This window comes from Odocoileus virginianus, chromosome 5, assembly GCF_023699985.2.
Source record: "Odocoileus virginianus isolate 20LAN1187 ecotype Illinois chromosome 5, Ovbor_1.2, whole genome shotgun sequence".
Taxonomy (NCBI): Eukaryota; Metazoa; Chordata; class Mammalia; order Artiodactyla; family Cervidae; genus Odocoileus; species Odocoileus virginianus.
Window position 1 is genome coordinate 37,597 of NC_069678.1, and position 20,508 is coordinate 58,104.

Consider the following 20,508-nt stretch of genomic DNA (forward strand, 5'->3'; position numbering starts at 1 on the left):
ATGACAGCAGTGACACCAGGGAGCAACAAATAATGAAGGCTGTGAGCACCTTTGGAAAGGCGCAGAAATTCAAGGGACACTTTGGGTATGAAAATGGGAGCCTTGTGGGCAAGAAGAGACACTGCATAGGAATCAGGAAAAAATACAGTCATCTCCGGACACCTGCACACATACAAGTGAGTGTTTCACACCAGCCTTGGGTCCATAATCTAACTTGGGGCCTGACCCATAGGCTTCACCTGAATGAAGAAGACAGCACAGCTCCCAGACCCACCTGATGTCTGTACGTAAAACTCTGCCACAGAGTCTGATTCAAATCACTGTCTACAGAACTTCCAACAGGGATGAGAAATCTCAGCACCCCAGAGGCGAGGAGTACGAAGCACACAGAGTCTACCTGGGCATCCAGGTGGCATTCTATCACAAGAAAATACTCACCGGTTACATCCCGAGCATAAGAGACATCCAGGTCCTCAGGTGAGAAGATGGCTGTGCTCGTATAAGACCAGAAGGTGTCTGACAGGCTAGGAAGACCCGAGTAAGTCAGATAATAGTCATCCAGGGAGTTCTGTGGGACACCATATTCTGCCATCTGTGGCATCTGTCTGCTGAACCTGGTGGGGGAGGGAGGGCAAAAGATTAAGCCAAGACTGATCAGAAACTGTACAGTTCTATCTGGTTCTGATGGAATGTTTGAGTGGTGAAGCACGCCAAGGGTCTCATCCATCAGAGAGAGAAAAGTCTGTTTTTTATGTGAGACAAAGCGTGGTTTCCCAGGGGCAGAAGAGAGACAGAGCAGTAGGGGCTCAGTGCTCTGGCCAAAGAACAGGCTGATGAACAGACTGAATTCTCTCTGGTGGTGCAGTCATGCCTCACATACAGGGACACAGAACACTGGCTTTCACACTTCCATTTACGTTGCATTGACATTACTATGACACACACGCCAGCATGCTGACACCAAACAGAAAGCAGATACGCATCTCACTCTATAAACCACACCTGATATAAAGATTGAGTGCAAAAAAATCACTCTGACTTAGTTCACCTGGGTCAACTGATTTGGGTTTTAAACTTGACAAGTAAATAAGAAATGGGAAATAATAGAAGTACCACAGTGAAAGCAGAGATCATTATGAAAAAGGATAATAATGGTGGGCAAAACTGACGACACAATATATTCAGCAATTTCTGTTTTTCCCTGGATCGGGGTCTGCAGATGTCATGACTGTACAAAGAGCCTACAGATATTCAAAATTACCTCGGGGCAACCACCTCCGGTCCTTTCAGGTCATCATGATCATTCTGCTTTTCTGCAAATAAATTCACAGGAGATTGTCATCAGGCAAATGCCTTTCAAAAACGCCCAATCCTGTGCCTATCTTCACAGTGTGGTAACAGGCTATTGAGACAGAAATCATCCAGGAGACCCTAGAAAGAGCCTCAGAAGAAGGCACTGGGTTTCCTTCTTGAGCCATTGGGCAAATTTCCTTGATATCCTATGTCACTGGAAGAGTATCCTGGTCATGAGTCTGTGCAAACAGCTAAATAAATCCTTTTCCCCACAGTTCCTGGGGAACAACTTTGCTACATCCTCAGCCTGCTATAATATTCAGGATTTTCCATCTGAAATGTTGTTTACTAATGGGATAAGTGATTACACACTGAGATAAATGGAAGTGGACTCCATACACCATCAAGTCAAATGAATCTCAAAGCTGCAAACAGTGGCCATTCATCAGCTTGGGAAGTTCCAGGGCCCTGCCTTAGCTCAGAGAAACATACCAAAAGATGACAGTGAGGCTTACCTTCTGGTTTCAGAAGACTTCGAACAAGATATGTCAAAGGAAAAGAGAGAGCCTATGGGTTGATAGAAGTGAACTAAAGTAGTGACATCTCCAAAGGTATAAACAAGCCTGCCAAAAGCCCTGGACAGGTATAGGAACTCAGGGACATTACCCAGAAATGAAAATTAAAGCATTTCATGTGAGATAAGAGGTTCACTCAAAATCAGGAAGCCTGAACGGTACCTCCTGGGCCACAACTGCTGAGGTTCACGTGAGTCTGGCTGGACCACCTTGGGTAGAGTGGTTTACCACAGGGATGACCATGACAGGGAACTTAGAAAAGCTCATTCATAGAATGTCTTATTTTAAATGCAACTATAGAGTCTGGTTCAAACCAGGCTTCAGAGCCCATTATACAGAGCGAAGTAAGCCAGAAAGATAAAGACCATTACAGTATTACTAACACATATATATGGAATTTAGAAAGATGGTAACAATAACCCTATATGCAAAACAGAAAAAGAGACTCAGATGTATAGAACAGACTTGTGGACTCTGTGGGAGAAGGCGAGGGTGGGATGTTTCAAGAGAACAGCATCGAAACATGTATATCTACAGTGAAACAGATCACCAGACCAGGTTGGATGCATGAGACAAGTGCTCGGGCCTGGTGCACTGGGAAGACCCAGAGGGATGGGGTGGAGAGGGAGGTGGGACGGGGGACCGGGATGGGGAATACATGTAAATCCATGGCTAATTCATTTCAATCTATGACAAAAACCACTGCAATGTTGTAAAGTAATTAGCCTCCAACTAATAAAAATAAATGGGAATAAAAAAAAAAAAAACAAACCAGGCTTCAGGATGTAAGCATTGGGTCTCTCAAAGGGGATTAATTCTCCAGGAGTAGACTAACAGATGTAATCAAGACTACCTGTGAGACCAGTTGGAATTTCATCCTCTTTAGCCTGAGAGCAACCACAGGCTCCATCCACAGCAGACTCCACATTCTCTTCATCAAATGCAACTTTCCCATCACTGTAAGGCTGGTTGCAGGCAGAACTTTCCTGGGGAGTGGAAGGTACTGAAACACACTCATCCTGGGACTGTGGGAACAGCACCTTCTTTTCCACATCCTGCATGTTCACGCTGTGTCAGATGGAGAAGGGAGGACAGAAGATTAAGAGGACTCGACTCCAAGCTATCTGGCTGGTTTTGATGACAGGCATTGAGAGTGGTCACAGAAAGCAAAAGGGCAGCCCCCTTAAGGAGGGAAGTAACTCCTCCTGATGTGGAGTGGAGTGTGGCTGCCCTGGGGTGGGAGAGAGACAGCAGGTTCTCCGGGCACTGGCCACACAACCGGTGGCTGAAGGAGGAGTCGGAACGTTCCCTGCATGCTAACGTCATGACCCCCAGCAAGCACAGAGGACTGGGACCTCGGTTCAAACTTGTCTGCACACATTGTATTGATCTGGATATCCTGTGTCCAGGTGAACACAGTTGTTAAGAAGTTAACGATTTGTTTGAGTTTGGACTCTATTCCATTCCATTTAAAAATTTTTATTTGCACAAATATACCTTCCAAATCAGTTTTTCAGAGTTGGAGAAAAAGGAGTTATAGACTAGATATTCTGCCTTCAAAAACTGTTTTTTCAATATTTTGCTGTAATATGAATACCATCTGTTTTCTTCCCTTGAAATCCAATATTTGCCAACATGCTGATGCCAAACCAGTGTTAGACTGTAGGATCTCACCCTACATGAACCACTCAGGAGAAAGCATACGGACACAGGAACTCCTCGGTTTGGTTATTTCACCTGGGTCAACTCACTGTACATTACTAACCTTGAAGGATTAAAAAATTGAAATCCACAAACTTGTGAAACATAAATAGACAACGTTGTTAAAGAGATAATTGCTGTTGAATGAATAGATGAAAGATTTACATAGACTACTTTCTATTTTTCTCTGGATCTGACGTCTCCTGCTGTCACCACTGACATTCACAGCCCACAGATCTTCAAATTACCTGGGAAATGTGAGCTCTTGTCCACTCACTTGCTTGTGATAATTTTCATTCTCTAGTAAGAAATTCAGAGACAGCCAGTCATAATGAGAAAATCAGACCTCACACATATCTACTCAATCATCACATATACATCGAGGACTTTAATATTCTCATTGTGAGAACATACTTCTTTAGCAAAGTTATTCTAGGACACTTAAGTCTTAGGAGAATTAGACTGGACTGCTTCCAGAGCCATTGAGGAAATTTGCTGCTTGATCTGGTATCTCTCCCAACATCCTTTGTTCTGAGTCTGTATAAGCAGTTAAAACGTATTTTCCACAGAGATGCTGGAACATGAGCTGAGTTATTTTCTAGAATTATTTCTATAGTACTGCTTAGTCCCATCAGATTATGTGGTTGTTGATGGTTTAGAGGAATTTATACTTGAGACTAGAGTGGTGGGTGAATTGTGAAAGCGTTAGCCACTCATTAGTATCTGTCTCTTTGTGACCACATGGACTACAGCCCACCAGGCTCCTCTGGCCATGGAATTCTCCACACAAGAATACTAGAGTGGGTGCCATTCTCTTGTCCAGAGGATCTGCATGACACAGGGATTGAACCTGGGTCCCCTGCATTGCGGACAGATTCTTTACCATCTGAGCCACCACGATAGCCCAGTGAATTGTAGTAACCCTCAAATCAAAAAGAATCTTTGATGCTACACAGAAACCATGGCCATTTGACGCTGGAGGAACTGCCAGAGCCCAGCCTTGCTGCATGGAAGCCACAGCCTGAGGGAGGATCACCAGGCAGCCCAGGCTCCAGTGGAGGATATGGAGAGTGATGGAGGAGTAAGGATGAATACGTCCCAGATGAAATGGATGTGAGGGTCTGAAAGCTCTTTGAAGGAAATTTGAACAGAGGTGGATCCAGAGGAGAGGAAGACTAGGAGATGGAAAAGGAGCTGAGTGGAGAGAATGAATTAAATGGAGTGTCATAAAAGGGACTGATGGGTGCACTTCAAGAATGAGGGTAGCCCTTTATTTTAAAATGAGGGGAAAATGAGGAAAAGAAACTGGATATGAAGAGCAAACATGGGACTGAGTTGCAGGGCCAGTGTTTACACTCCTATTGCATGCTGCTAAGACACTGTTACTGGGAGCACCCAACAGGAGGAAATTGCCTTGATGACAGATGTTGAAAGGAGAGGAAAATACTGGCCAAGCTACCTTCCTGAGAAAGCAAGGAAAAATGGGGTTTAGAGAAAGCGGAGACCATAAAGCTTATGCTACCATAGAGGAAACAACCATTGTGCAATCATTTTGTAAGTGTTAAAGCACCAGAAAGACACAATGCTTAGATATGATATATTCATAGTGGTTATCAAACAAATTTTAGCGAATCAGATGCCCTGGACATTATATTGTTGAAGATTCCCAACAATCTTGCAAAGGAGATAGAATTTTTCAAGAGTTCAGATGAGGGATGAGAGAGGCAAATACCTAGGAAGATGAATAAGTTGGCTCAGTTAAACAAGCAGGAGGTTGCAGAACCAGGGCCTGAGGCTGAGCTGGTCCTAAGTCCCAGGCTCTTGATCACCTCACTCTGGTAGAGGGTCACGGGTTTCAACTGGGCCGACAGTGCGTTTGGGAGAGGCCCTCTGCCTCCTCCACCCACAGCTTTGTGATGACCAGCACATGGACCAGAGCTTTCTAATCCCCTTTTCTTTCTTACCGAGAAAGAGTGGTCCTTGGTTTCCAGAATCAGGGTTGGTGGTAAAGGCCCAGTTGGGGGAAGAAAGACCAAGAATGGCTTTGCTGTCACCACAGTCAAGATGCTGGTCCAGCTGCCACTGCAGACACTCGGTCACGTGGGTGCTTTTCTGAAGCTGTGCCTGTGAAGTTGGCACCTCTGACCCTGGGAAACTCACAGGTTCCTGGTGACAGTCCTCCCAGGTGTCACCTGAAAGGAAAAGAGGGTTCAGTGGGACCAATGAAAGCTTCTTCTTGTCTAGCCCTCCCAGAATGCCCATTTCTGATGTCCTAGCCAATAAGTGAAACCAGCCAATAACCCAGACAACAAAGGCAGACATCAATATGAAGAAGGCGCCATATTTATGGCTGGGACTGGGGTGCGGAGAAGGCAGGTGCTAGGCTGCAATTTCTTGAAATGAGAAATCACCCACTTGAGTCGAGAGGGTTTGGGTGACACAGGAGGTCAAGCCTCTTATTCTGTTATTAGCCTTAGTCTTGGAGCCTAGAGAGAAGGTTCCACACAAGCCTCTACGCATGGGGGAGAAAGAGTTGTTGATATCTACCCACAGGAATAAAAGAAGAGGAAGAGACATATGGCGTGAAAGCTTCAGGTCCTACTAGAATTTGAGCTGGGAAAATACAGTACATTCCAGACCCTTTGGAACTTGCTTGCTTGAAGTTTTTGTCTACCCTTCCACTCACCCGTACATGTACATATAGAATAAAATCTATTCCCACGTGGGGCAGAATGGGGATGGATGGTATTAGCAGCTAGAACTAGTGGGGGAGAGGGCTGAGACCCTGTTGGAAACACCTTTGTGTCTCTTTAAAGAGATTATATAAGTACACTCCTTCAATACACGTCCCTCCACTGGTGCCTCGACAGTGCTCATAATGAAATGTGTTTATATATTTCTACTGCGAAATGAGTACATATTCTCAGAACCTGGGCTAACCAAAGGCACGAAGTACCCTCCTCTGGTGCAGGTCAGGCTGCTGTGAGGTCACGGCCGCCAGGGCCTGCTCTCCATTGCTGTGGGGCTCTCCTCTCACCTCCTTATGCATCCACACCCTCAACAAGGTTTGTTTCTGTAACTGTCTCTCATGTGTCTGTTACCTCTTAGTGTTCCAGAGAGCATCTGAGTTTGACTCTCATCAAAGATTCATCCAACCTCCTTCCAACTGCTTTCTCTGATTCCGTCCTCTCCACACTCTCAAAGGTCACCTGTCTTCAGTTCAGTTCAGTCGCTGAGTCGTGTCCGACTCTTTGCTACCCCAAGAATTGCAGCATGCCAGGCCTCCCTGTCCATCACCAACTCCCGGAGTTTACTCACACTCATGCCCATCGAGTCGGTGATGCCATCCAGCCATTTCATCCTCTGTTGTCCCCTTTTGCTCCTGCCCCTACTCCCTCCCAGCATCAGGGTCTTTTCCAATGAGTCAACTCTTCGCATGAGGTGGCCAAAGGACTGGATTTTCAGCTTCAGCATCAGTCCTTCCAATGAACACCCAGGACTGATCTCCTTGCAGTCCAAGGGACTCTCAAGAGTCTTCTCCAACACCATGGTTCAAAAGCATCAATTTTTCGGCACTCAGCTTTCTTCACAGTCCAAGTGTCACATGCATCCATCACCACTGGAAAAACCATAGCCTTTACCAGACGGATCTTTGTTGGCAAAGTAATGTCTCTGCTTTTTTATATGCTATCCAGGTATATCATAACTTTCCTTCCAAGGAGTAAGCGCCTTTTAATTTCATGGCTGCAATCACCATCTAAAGTGATTTTGGAGCCCCCCAAAAATAAAGTCTGACACTGTTTCCACTGTCTCCCCATCTAATTCCCATGAGGTGATGATACCAGATCCCATGATCTTAGTTTTCCGAATGTTAAGCTTTAAGCCAACTTTTTCACTCTCCTCTTTCACTTTCATCAAGAGGCTTTTAAGTTCCTCTTCACTTTCTGCCATCAGGGTGGTGTCATCTGCATATCTGAGGTTATTGATATTTCTCCTGTCTTACCACCTCCAATCCTGTTTTATCACATGCGCCTCAGTTTGTGGAAATTCATCCTCCCTTTCCTGCTACACAGATCGAAACTCCTCACCCGCCTTTCCAGTCCTCCTGTCTTCTAGTCCCTCTTTCTTCTGCAACATCACTTCCTACAGCTCCCTCTGCAAATCCTCCTAGGCACAGGCTGGCCCCTTTTTGACCCCAGGCCTGTACCAGGAGCCTCTGTGAGATTCCAGGGCTTTTTCCAAAAGCACTTCTCTCAGTCTGCTGTGCCCTTCATATTTACACCAGGCAAACTTCATTAAAAATTAATCATCATATGTAAGCATTCGGTCTCTCAAAGGGGATTAATTCTCCAGGAGGAGACTAACAGACGTAATGAAGATTACCTGTGAGACCAGTTGGAATTTCATCCTCTTTAGCCTGAGAGCAACCACAGGCTCCATCCACAGCAGACTCCACATTCTCTTCATCAAATGCAACTTTCCCATCACTGTAAGGCTGGTTGCAGGCAGAATCTTCCTGGGGAGTGGAAGGTACTGAAACACACTCATCCTGGGACTGTGGGAACAGCACCTTCTTTTCCACATCCTGCACGTTCACGCTGTGTCAGATGGAGAAGGGAGGACAGAAGATTAAGAGGACTCGACTCCAAGCTATCTGGCTGGTTTTGATGACAGGCATTGAGAGTGGTCACAGAAAGCAAAAGGGCAGCCCCCTTAAGGAGGGAAGTAACTCCTCCTGATGTGGAGTGGAGTGTGGCTGCCCTGGGGTGGGAGAGAGACAGCAGGTTCTCCGGGCACTGGCCACACAACCGGTGGCTGAAGGAGGAGTCGGAACGTTCCCTGCATGCTAACGTCATGACCCCCAGCAAGCACAGAGGACTGGGACCTCGGTTCACACTTGTCTGCACACATTGTATTGATCTGGATATCCTGTGTCCAGGTGAACACAGTTGTTAAGAAGTTAATGATTTCTTTGAGTTTGGACTCTATTTCATTCCATTTAAAAATTTTTATTTGCGGAAATATACCTTCCAAATCAGTTTTTCAGAGTTGGAGAAAAAGGAGTTATAGACTAGATATTCTGCCTTGAAAAACTATTTTCTCAATATTTTGTTGTAATATGAATATCGTTCTATTTTCTTCCCTTGAAATCCAATATTTGCCAACATGCTGATGCCAAACCAGTGTAAGACTATAGGATCTCACCCTACATGAACCACTCAGGAGAAAGCATACAGACACAGGAACTCCTAGGTTTGGTTATTTCACCTGGGTCAACCACTGTACATTACTAAACTTGAAGGATTAAAAACTGAAATGCAGAAACTTGTGAAACATAAATAGACAACGTTGTTAAAGGGATAATTGCTGTTGAATGAATAGATGAAGGAATTACATAGACTACTTTCTATTTTTCTCTGGATCTGACATCTCCTGCTGTCACCACTGACATTCACAGCCCACAGATCTTCAAATTACCTGGGAAATGTGAGCTCTTGTCCACTCACTTGCTTGTGATAATTTTCATTCTCTAGTAAGAAATTCAGAGACAGCCAGTCATAATGAGAAAATCAGACCTCACACATATCTACTCAATCATCACATATACATCGAGGACTTTAATATTCTCATTGTGAGAACATACTTCTTTAGCAAAGTTATTCTAGGACACTTAAGTCTTACGAGAATTCGACTGGACTGCTTCCAGAGCCATTGAGGAAATTTGCTGCTTGATCTGGTATCTCTCCCAACATCCTTTGTTCTGAGTCTGTATAAGCAGTTAAAAATGTATTTTCCACAGAGATGCTGGAACACGAGCTGAGTTATTTTCTAGAATTATTTCTATAGTACTGCTTAGTCCCATCAGATTATGTGGTTGTTGACGGTTTAGAGGAATTTATACTTGGGACTAGAGTGGTGGGTGAATTGTGAAAGCGTTAGCCGCTAGTAGTATCCGTCTCTTTGTGACCGCATGGACTACAGTCCTCCAGGCTCCCCTGGCCATGGAATTCTCCACACAAGAATACTAGAGTGGGTGCCATTCTCTTGTCCAGAGGATCTACATGATACAGGGATTCAACCTGTGTCCCCTGCATTGCGGACAGATTCTTTACCATCTGAGCCACCACGATAGCCCAGTGAATTGTATTAACCCTCAAATCAAAAAGAATCTTTGGTGCTATACAGAAACCATGGCCATTTGAAGCTGGAGGAACTGCCAGAGCCCAGCCTTGCTGCATAGAAACATCCAGGAGAGGCAATGGTACGGTTGTGTCTGTCTTGGTGTCAGATAACATCTTAGCTAAGACTTGCCAACATCGAGAAATGGGAGACTGGGATTGAGAGCAGTAAAACCAAACCTGGAAATCACCTCTCTTTATAAAGAGGCAAGTCTGTCATCATTTCTGGAGAGGCCAGGAACATTTACAAAAATTAGATCACTGCAAGTAACAATACACTGGCTCCAAACTCCTTCTGACAGATACCTCCTGTGGATTTCCAGCTGAGGTGGGTGAGAGTTGTCACAATTGATTTGGGTCAAATGCCTGACACTGGGGTCAGGGTGACAGAGGCAAGTCCGGAGCCAAGAAAAGAATGAAAGCTCCCTGACCCACCTGATGTCTCTGTTCCATAATAGACCCTTTTCCCTGGTTTCGACTAAGATGTGTCTATACAACTTGTAATAAGTGATGACCTTCCTTGGTCTACACAGCTTGTGGGGAGAAATAATATGGGGGCTACCTGAGATATTGGTTGGAATTTCATCTTCTTTAGCATGACAGTAACCACATGGTCCATCCAGATCAACATCTACTTCCAGTTCATTAGAGTTCAATTTGTCATCACTGTAAGGCTGGTGCTTATCAGAACTTCCTTGGAGAATTGAAGGCATCAAAACACATTCATCCTTGGATTCTTCATGCACTTCCTTCTTTTCAACCTCCTGCAGCTCCATGCTGTGCCAGATGGGAAAGGAATGACAGAAAATTAAATGAAGAAGATCTGACCCCAAGCCATGCTGGCTGGTTTTGACAGGAGGCATGGGGAGTGGTCACCGAGAGTACAAGAGCAGGCCCCTTCAAGACAGAAGGCACTGTCCTCTCTTATATGAAGTGGAGTGTGTCTCAATGAGGATGGGAGAGGGGGTCAAGCAGGTACCCAACAGACCGGCCACAAAGCTCTGATGAGGAAGGAGCCTCAACCATCCCAGGATGGTACTTTCAGGAACAGGAAGCACAGATGAACTTCCACACCAAGTGCTTCCCCACAGGTCCTAAGCCATGTTGAATTTAAGATGAAGTAGTTAAGTGAATACAGGCTCCCCGGTGGCTCAGGAGGCTGAGTGGCTCCTGCCAATGCAGAGATGTGGCTTCGAACCCTGGAGAAATAATTCCTGAAAGAATGAAGAGATGGAGCCAAAGCAAAGACAACAGCCAGTTGTGGATGTGACTGATGATGGAAGCAAGGTCCGATGCTGTAAAGAGCAATACTGCATAGGAACCTGGAATGTTAGGTCCGTGTTTCAAGGCAAATTGGGAGTGGTCAAACAGGAGATGGCAAGGGTGAATGTCGACATTTTAGGAATCAGCGATCTAAAATGGACTGGAATGGGTGAACTTAACTCAGATAACTGTTATATCTACTACTGTGGGCAAGAATCCCTTAGAAGAAATGGAGTAGCCATCATGGTAAACAAAAGAGTCCGAAATGCAGTACTTGGATAAAATCTCAAAAACGACAGAACGATCTCTGTTTGTTTCCAAGGCAAAGCATTCAATATCCCAGGAATCCTAATCTATGCCTTGGCCAGTAATGCTGAAGAAGCTGCAGTGGAACAGTTCTATGAAGACCTACAGGACCTTCGAGAACTAACACCCATGACAGATGTCCTTTTCATTATAGGGGACTGGAATGCAAAAGTAGGAAGTCAAGAAACACCTGGAGTAACAGGCAAATCTGGCCTTGGAGTACAGAATGAAGCAGGGCAAAGGCTAATAGAGTTTTGCCAAGAGAACGCACTGGTCATAGCAAACACCCTCATCCAACAACACAAGAGAAAACTCTACACATGAACATCACCAGATGGTCAACACCAAAATCAGATGGATTACATTCTTTGCAGCCAAAGGTGGAGAAGTTCCATACAGTCAGCAAAAAGACCGGGAGCTGACTGTGGCTCAGATCATGAACTCCTTACTGCCAAATTCAGATTTAAATTGAAGCAAGTAGGGAAAACCACTAGACCATTCAGGTATGACCTAAATCAAATCCCTTATGTGTAAACAGTGGAGGTGAGAAGCAGGTTTAAGGGACTGATCTGATAGAGTGCCTGATGAACTATGGACGACGGTTTGTGACATTGTACAGGAGACAGAGATCAAGACCATCCCCAAGAAAAAGAAATGCAAAAAGGCAAAATGGCTGTCTGAGGAGGCAGTACAAAGAGCTGTGAAAAGAAGAGAAGTGAAAAGCTAAGGAGGAAAGGAAAGATATTCCCATTTGAATGCAGAGTTCCAAAGAATAGCACGGAGAGATAAGAAAGCCTTCCTCAGTGATCAGTGCAAAGAAACAGAGGAAAACAATAGAATGGGAAAGACGAGATCTCCTCAAGAAAATGGGAGATACCATGGGAATATTTCATGCAAAGATGGGCTCAATAAAGGACAGGAATGATATGGATCTCACAGAGCAGAAGATATGAAGAAGAGGTGACAATAATACACAGAAGAACTATACAGAAAAGATTTTCATGATCCAGATAACCATGACGGTGTGATCACTCACCTAGAGCCGGACATCCTGGAATGTGAAGTCAAGTGGGCATTAGGAAGCATCACTGCAAACAAAGCTAGTGGAGGTGATGGAATTCCAGGTGAGCTATTTCAAATCCGAAAAGATAATGCTGTGAAGGTGCTGCACTCAATATGCCAGCAAATCTGGAAAACTCAGCAGTGGCCACAGGACTGCAAAAGGTCAGTTTTCATCCCAATCCCAAAGAAAGGCAATGCCAAAGAATGCTCAAATATGGCACAATTGCACTCATCTCACATTGCTGGTAAAGTAATGCTCTAAATTCTCCTAGCCAGGCTTCAACAATACCTGAACCATGAACTTCCAGATGTTCAAGCTGGTTTTATAAAAGGCAGAGGAACCAGAGATCAAATTGCCAACATCCGTTGGATCAATGAAAAAGCAAGAGACTTCCCCCCAAAAAAACACCTACTCATGTTTTATTGACTATGCCAAAGTCTTTGACTGTGTAAGTCACTTCAGTTGTGTCAGACTCTGTGGGACCCCATAGATGTCAGCCCACCAGGCTCCCCAATCCCTGGGATTCTCCAGGCAAGAACACTGGAGTGGGTTGCCATTTCCTTCTCCAATGCATGAAGGAGAAAAGTGAAAATCAAGTTGCTCAGTCGTGTCTGACTCTTAGCGACCCCATGGACCGCAGCCTACCAGGCTCCTCCATCCATGTGATTTTCCAGGCAAGAGTACTGGAGTGGGGTGCCATTGCCTTCTCTGTTTGACTGTGTGCATCACCACAAACTGTGGAAAATTTTGAAAGAGATGGGAATACCAGACAACCTGACCTGTCTCTTGAGAAATCTGTATGCAGGTCAGGAAGCAACAGTTAGAACTGGACATGCAACAATGGACTGGTTCCAAATAGGATTCGGGGAGCCAGCCTGACTGCTCAGGCTCCTTCTTGGCCCTGAGAGAGATCAAGAGGTCCCTCTCTGTCCCGCCACCCCTGATTTATTAAAGTGCAGGTTGGCCTTTCTCACCTCCCTCAAGGAAATTGCTGTAGCGACCTTTTACCCATTTTCCTGACAAGACTGTCAGGCTCCTGTGTATGGTTTATGTCTAGGTAATCTTTAGATAATCTTTAATTGATTGTAATCATGATAATCTTTTAACTGATTGTAATCATACTAAGACGCCACTCCCTTGCTCTGATAGTCTTAAAGAGTTGAGATAAAATTCGTGAGCGAAGACTAATGCCTGCGATTCTGCAGGTATACATGTCCTTGATCTAAATTTAGCGAGTCCTGTTAGCATATATAAGCATGTTACTCCTCAATAAAGTTGTCGGTTTCAGTCGAGAGCTGACTCCGTCCCTCTCAACCCCATCTTTCCGAGTCTTTCTTTCTCAGGTATTTCGGCGATTGCGCCCGTGACCGGTTCGTTTGCCGGCAGGCTCCGGCAAGTGGCGCCCGAACAGGGACACGAGCGGATCCCGGACTACAGCCACCCGAGAACAAGTAATCCCGCGGGCAGCGTCTGAAGTTGCAGGTATTGTGGGTGGAGAGGGTATAGTTGAGAGTAAAAATTATGGGTCAAAGTAGTAGTAAACAGTTCTTTGTTTCTACGTTAAAAATTATGCTAACTGCTCTGAAGTTTATAACTCCTAAAAATCTGCAGCCTACCTCCGGGACAGTTGAACACATTTGCGATTCCCCGGAAGACCCAAAATTTAGTAAAAAGGAGGCTGTTGCTTTAACATCTGACTCAGAGTCTGAACTCTCTCATGAGGATCAAGGAGAACTAGATGAGCAAGCATTTGAGTACAATAGAGAGAATTGGGATGCTTTTATTGTCACAAAAGGGAAGGACAAGGCATCCCCCCTTTCGGAACTTAAAGAAATGTTAACATCCATATCACAGAGAGTGGAGCAGTTAGACTTGCTGCCTCCTTCGGGTCCCAAGCCGCAGCACTCCAATACACCGTCTGTTGTGGCAGGATTGGATCCCGCTCCGATTCCTCCTATGCCTCCTCCTTTTGTTGAGGCTCCCTTAATACCTACAGCTCCTGTATATGCTCCTTTGAAATTTGAAAAACCCGTCCTTTCCCCACTTCAAATGGCTGTTAAACATGCTAGAGACCAAGGAGAAAGCCTTGAGGGATATTCCATGATTTTTCCAGTCTTTGAAGATGCTAACCGCTGCAGGTATCATGAGCCTGTTCCATTTAAACAGTTAAAGGAGCTTAAGCAGGCTTGTGCCCAGTATGGACCCACGGCACCTTTTACATTAGCTATAATTGAGAGCCTCGGAGCCCAATATTTGCCACCCAATGATTGGAAAGCCATTGCACGCGCCTGCCTTTCTGGAGGTGATTATTTGCTCTGGCGCTCCAAGTATGGAGAAATTTGTGGTCTTACTGAAGATCGTAATCACCGTAATGGGTTACAAATTAATTTTGACATGCTAATGGGAGAAGGAGCCTTTAGGGCTCTTAATGCACAGCTAAATTATCCAGAACAAGCTTACCCTCAGATTAGTGAAGCTGCATTAAAAGCCTGGAAAAAACTTCCCATTTCTAATAGAAAGACTGAAGATCTTTCGAAAATTCGGCAAGGGCCTGACGAGCCTTATCAGGATTTTGTTGCTCGTCTATTAGATGCAATATCCAAGATTATAGGAGACGAAGAGGCAGGTCTTACTGTAACAAAACAGATGGCCTATGAGAATGCAAATGCTGCGTGCCAAGCCGCTCTGCGGCCTTATAGGAAAAAGGGAAATTTAGTGGATTATGTTAGAATTTGTGCTGATATTGGCCCTTCTTACCTCCAAGGGCTTTCTATGGCCGCAGCTATTCAAGGAAAGTCTATTAAAGAGGTTCTGTACCAACAAGCAAGGAATAAGGGAAATATAAAAAGGAGCGGGCCACCAGGTAGTTGCTTTTCATGTGGACAAATGGGACATCGTATGGCTCAGTGCCCAAAAAAGAACAATAACCCTGATTCGGCAAAAAACCCTAATGTCTGCCCTAGGTGTAAAAAGGGAAAACATTGGGCCAGAGATTGCCGTTCTAAGACTGACATAGAAGGTAAACCTCTGCCTCCTGTCTTGGGAAACTGGGTGAGGGGCCAGCCCCAGGCCCCGAAACAGTGTTATGGGGCACTCCAAGCCGAGTCACAGCCAAACCTGATCGACTTGGTATCGAAAACCTCTACCGAGCCGCCCCAGGCAGCGCAGGATTGGACTTGTGTGCCGCTGCTCACACAGTATTAACCCCAGATATGGGGATGCAAGCCATTCCTACAGGGGTATTTGGACCACTACCAAAAGGAACAGTTGGATTAATCATTGGCAGGAGCAGTTGGACCATGAAGGGAATGTCCATTTCCCCTGGCGTGATTGATGTCGACTATACTGGGGAAATTAAAATTATGGCTTATGCCCCCCTTAACATTATTAGCATACCCACTGATCAAAGAATTGCCCAATTAATTTTACTACCCCTTCATGTGGAAGGAAAGATTGCCTCACAGAGAGAAAGGAAGGCTGGTGGTTTTGGTTCCTCTGATGTTTATTGGGTTCAATCTATTTCGGCTCAAAGACCAAAATTAGAGCTCACTATTGAAGGAAAAAAGTTCTCTGGAATCTTGGACACTGGTGCAGATGTGTCAGTTATAGCTGAGGAACATTGGCCACAGCACTGGCCAAAGCAAGAAGCTTGTTCTACTCTGAGGGGCATAGGTCAATCTCAAAACCCACAACAGAGTAGTGGCCTCCTTCACTGGAGTGATTTAGAAGGACACGAGGGCGACTTCCAACCCTTTATCCTGCCTCATCTCCCTGTTAATCTTTGGGGAAGAGATGTTATGCAACAAATGGGTGTATATATGTTTGCTCCAAATCAAGTCATCTGAGATATGATGATGAATCAAGGTCTGCTTCCACAGCAGGGACTAGGAAAGGGTAATCAAGGAATTACTTGCCCTATTGTACCCACTCCTTGCCCCACCAGAGCAGGCCTAGGGTATTTTTGATGGGGACCCCTGACTCTCCTGTAACTCATGCAGATCCTATCAGTTGGAAGACTGATGAGCCTGTTTGGGTTGATCAGTGGCCCCTAACCAAAGAAAAAATTTCAGCAGCTGAACAATTGGTGCAGGAACAATTGAGCTTAGGACATATTGAGCCTTCTAATTCCCCTTGGAATTCACCAATATTTGTTATAAAGAAAAAATCTGGAAAATGGAGGTTTTTGCAGGACCTCCGCAAAGTAAATGAAACCATGATTGTCATGGGACCCTTACAACCTGGCCTGCCCTCGCCTGCAGGGATTCCTCGTAAAACGTTTAAGATAATTATAGATTTAAAGGATTGTTTCTATACTATTCCACTCCATCCTGATGATTGCCAGCGTTTTGCCTTCAGCATACCTTCTACTAACTTTAAGCAGCCTGCTCGGAGGTATCATTGGAAAGTTTTGCCTCAAGGGATGGCTAATAGCCCCACCTTATGTCAAAAGTTTGTCAATCATGCAATCGACCCTGTGAGAGCTGCATATCCTGATGTCTACTTAGTCCATTATATGGATGACATCCTGCTTGCATACCACCTTGAAGGTGTGCTTTTGCAAGCCTATAATTTGTTGCTCACACGGTTGTCTCAATTCGGCCTTCAAGTGGCACCAGAGAAAGTACAAAGGCTCCCTCCTTTCTCATACCTGGGATTTAAATTAGAACAGGAATCTTTCAAGGCCCAAAAACTGCAGATCCGAAAAGATAATCTAAAAACCCTTAATGATTTTCAAAAATCACTTGGGGATGTAAATTGGATACGTCCGTATCTTAAATTAACCACTGGTGAATTAAAGCCTTTGTTTGATATTTTAAAAGGCCCTACTGATCCTTCTTCCCCCAGGACATTTACAGATGATGGTCGAGCAGCACTAGCTAAAGTAGAAAATGCCCTTTCTCAACGTTTTGCTACTTATTGTGACTTTTCTAAGCCCTGGGGTCTTTACATACTCCCTTCCAAACACGCGCCTACGGCAGTTTTGTATCAGGATGCTCCATTACATTGGATTCATTTGCCCGTTTCTCCTTCAAAAGTTCTTACTCCCTTTTTTGATTTTATCAGCTTGTTGATTGCTCTAGGATGCCAGCGATCCAGAGAAATGCTCAGAGCTGATCCTACGTATATTTATGTACCCTATACTGAAGAGCAGCAAGACTGGCTTTTTCAGTTTAATGACTCATGGGCTTTGGCTCTAGATTCCTTTGCAGGGAAAATAATTAATCATTTACCTTCTGATAAGATTTTACATTTTGCTAGTCAACATCCTTTTATCTTCCCTAAGGTTGTTTTATCTGAACCTATTCCGGATGCGCTCACTATATTCCCTGATGGTTCCTCTAATGGCATTGCTGCATTTGTACTTAATAATCACCCTACCTCTTGGCAAACTGCATATAGCTCTGCCCAAGAGGTAGAATTGTCTGCTGTTTATGAGGTCTGCTTACGATATAATTCGCAACCTTTTAATTTATTTACAGATAGCAAATACATTGCTCATGCTTTGCAATATATAGAAACTGTTCCCTTTATTTCTACTGTGAATTCTAACATTCAACATTTGTTACGTTCAATTCAGTCTCTGCTGCAACAGCGCACTTTACCCTGCTTCTTTGGACATTTACGTGCTCACACTGGACTCCCTGGACCTTTATCTATGGGAAATCAAATAGCTGATTCTCACACTAGAGTTTTTCTTTCACAGGTAGAAGCGGCACAACAATCACATGCGCTACATCACCAAAATAGTAATACTCTTCGTTTGCAATTTCATATCCCTCGAGAAACTGCACGACAAATTGTTAAATCTTGTTCTGTTTGCCCTAAGTTTCTCCCAGTTCCACACCTTGGCGTTAATCCTCGCGGGCTTCTACCGAATCATCTTTGGAAAATGGATGTCACTCATGTCCCTTCTTTTGGTCGTTTAAAGTACGTTCATGTATCTATTGACACCTTTTCAGGATATATTGTGGCATCCTTACAGACTGGTGAAGCCGCAAAACATTCTATCTCACATTGTCTTTATGCTTTTTCCGTTTTAGGCACGCCAAAGATTATAAAAACTGATAATGGCCCTGGCTATGTTTCCTCTGCCTTCAAAAATTTTTGTTCCTCTTTTTCTATCACCCTAAAAACAGGCATTCCTTATAATCCACAAGGTCAAGGCATCGTGGAATGTGCCAATCAAACTTTGAAACTACAGCTTCAAAAAATACAGAGAGGGGAGCTCTACCCCCTTCTACCCAGAAATTACCTTAATCACGCTTTATACATTTTAAATTTTTTAATTTTAGATAAAGAAGGACATTCAGCCGCGCAGAGATTTTGGGACCCTCAGATTTCCAGCAAAAGGCCGATGGTCTTGTGGAAGGACCCACTAGATAATAAATGGCAGGGCCCAGATCCCGTGTTAATTTGGGGGAGGGGCCATGTATGTGTTTCTCCACAGGATGCCGAAGCACCGCGCTGGCTTCCAGAAAGGCTGGTACGCCAGACGGAGGAGATCCCTAAACCAGCAGGTGAGTCGTCTGACTCTTCAGCAGAGGAATCTTCTCCCGACAAATCAGCAGATGCATGAGTTTATTCTTCAAGCAAGGAGGATAGCTGCAAAGACGGCTCAACCTCGACAAGCCCTAGCTTACATTGTGCTCACTTTGGCTTATGCGATAATCAATCAAGCCTTCCCTCAGGCTGAAGCCAATGCTTTTGTTTCCTGGGCTCATTCTTATGCTGACTTTTACAATGAAACAGCCTGTTGGGTCTGCACAAGCATGCCCTTATCGGTTACCGAAGGATTGCCTTGGTGGATGCTTACCTTTCCAAAAAATGAAACTTCCGGCTTTATGTGATTAAAAAAAAAAAAAAAAAACTCAGAAGAAATATCGAAGCTTAATTACAGTTAATTTTGATATAGATTTTCGACTCATATTACAAAAATAGATCTGTTTCTTCTCCTAATGATTTTAATCGATTTGAGGGTGACTACTACCAAATTTGGGATGAATATTTCCGAATGACCCCTGAAAAAGGACAGCTACTGACCTCTGCTGACATTTGCTGGGAGCAAAAGACTCATGTACCAACATTTGGAGACCGGGAATTTCCAAGGTATCACGTGAAACATACGGGACTATTGCCTACCCAAAAATGTAAGACTGTAATGGATGTAACTTTTATTGCCAACAAGTCTGTTAAATGGCCAGGGACAGATTGGGAAAATAGCCCTGGTATAAGATGGGTAGCCCCAAATAACACTTGATGGATTTGTGGATACAACCTTTGACTCTTGCATTTGTCAATGCCTATCTGAAATGATATATAAAAGATTGTTGATGTTTTCCCATTTGCAAACGCAGCCATTTCCTTTGAGGGAGATATAAAGGCCATTAGTCAAAAGAAAAGGGGGAGATGCGGGGAGCCAGCCTGACTGCTCAGGCTCCTTCTTGGCCCTGAGAGAGATCAACAGGTCCCTCTCTGTCCCGCCACCCCTGATTTATTAAAGTGCAGGTTGGCCTTTCTCACCTCCCTCAAGGAAATTGGTGTAGCGACCTTTAACCCATTTTCCTGATGAGATTGTCAGGCTCCTGTGTATGGTTTATGTCTAGGTAATCTTTAGATAATCTTTAATTGATTGTAATCATGATAATCTTTTAACTGATTGTAATCATACTAAGACGCCACTCCCTTGCTCTGATAGTCTTAAAGAGTTGAGATAAAATTCGTGAGCGAAGACTAATGCCTGCGATTCTGCAGGTATACATGTCCTTGATCTAAATTTAGCGAGTCCTGTTAGCATATATAAGCATGTTATTCCTCAATAAAGTTGTCGGTTTCAGTCGAGAGCTGACTCCGTCCCTCTCAACCCCATCTTTCCAAGTCTTTCTTTCTCAGGTATTTCGGCGATTGCGCCCGTGACCGGTTCGTTTGCCGGCAGGCTCCGGCAGAAAAGGAGTATGTCAAGGCTGTATATTGTCACCCTCCTTATTGAACTTACATGCAGAATAGATCATGAGAAATGCTGGGCTGGATGAAGCACAAGATGGAATCAAGATTGCCAGGAGAAATATCAACAACCTCAGATATGCAGATAACACCACCCTTATGGCAGAAAGCGAAGAAGAACTGAAGA

General features: G+C 44.4%; 2 protein-coding genes across 4 annotated transcripts; one reads left to right on the forward strand and one right to left on the reverse strand.

Moving 5' to 3' along the window:
* Positions 1-6: 6 nt before the first annotated feature.
* LOC110122264 (NBPF family member NBPF15-like) lies at positions 7-13,240 on the reverse strand. 3 transcript variants are annotated; one of them, XM_070467198.1, is made up of 9 exons: positions 11,681-13,240; positions 10,311-10,525; positions 9,048-9,099; positions 7,953-8,167; positions 5,534-5,761; positions 3,818-3,869; positions 2,722-2,936; positions 1,262-1,313; positions 7-614 (listed from the first exon to the last, which is right to left on the reverse strand). In XM_070467198.1, exons 1-9 carry the CDS (start codon positions 11,710-11,712, stop codon positions 236-238), a joined length of 1,440 nt encoding a protein of 479 aa, XP_070323299.1. In that variant the 5' UTR covers positions 11,713-13,240; the 3' UTR covers positions 7-235. The 3 variants fall into 3 exon arrangements, with proteins under 3 accessions (XP_070323299.1, XP_070323298.1, XP_070323300.1); XM_070467197.1 differs by lacking the exon at positions 11,681-13,240 and having other exon boundaries at positions 10,311-11,627; XM_070467199.1 differs by lacking the exons at positions 2,722-2,936; positions 3,818-3,869; positions 11,681-13,240 and having other exon boundaries at positions 10,311-11,634.
* Positions 13,241-13,949: 709 nt separating this feature from the next.
* LOC139035014 (endogenous retrovirus group K member 10 Gag polyprotein-like) lies at positions 13,950-15,584 on the forward strand. The gene has a single exon (XM_070467116.1). The coding sequence runs from the start codon at positions 13,950-13,952 to the stop codon at positions 15,582-15,584; it is 1,635 nt and encodes a 544-aa protein (XP_070323217.1).
* Positions 15,585-20,508: the final 4,924 nt, after the last annotated feature.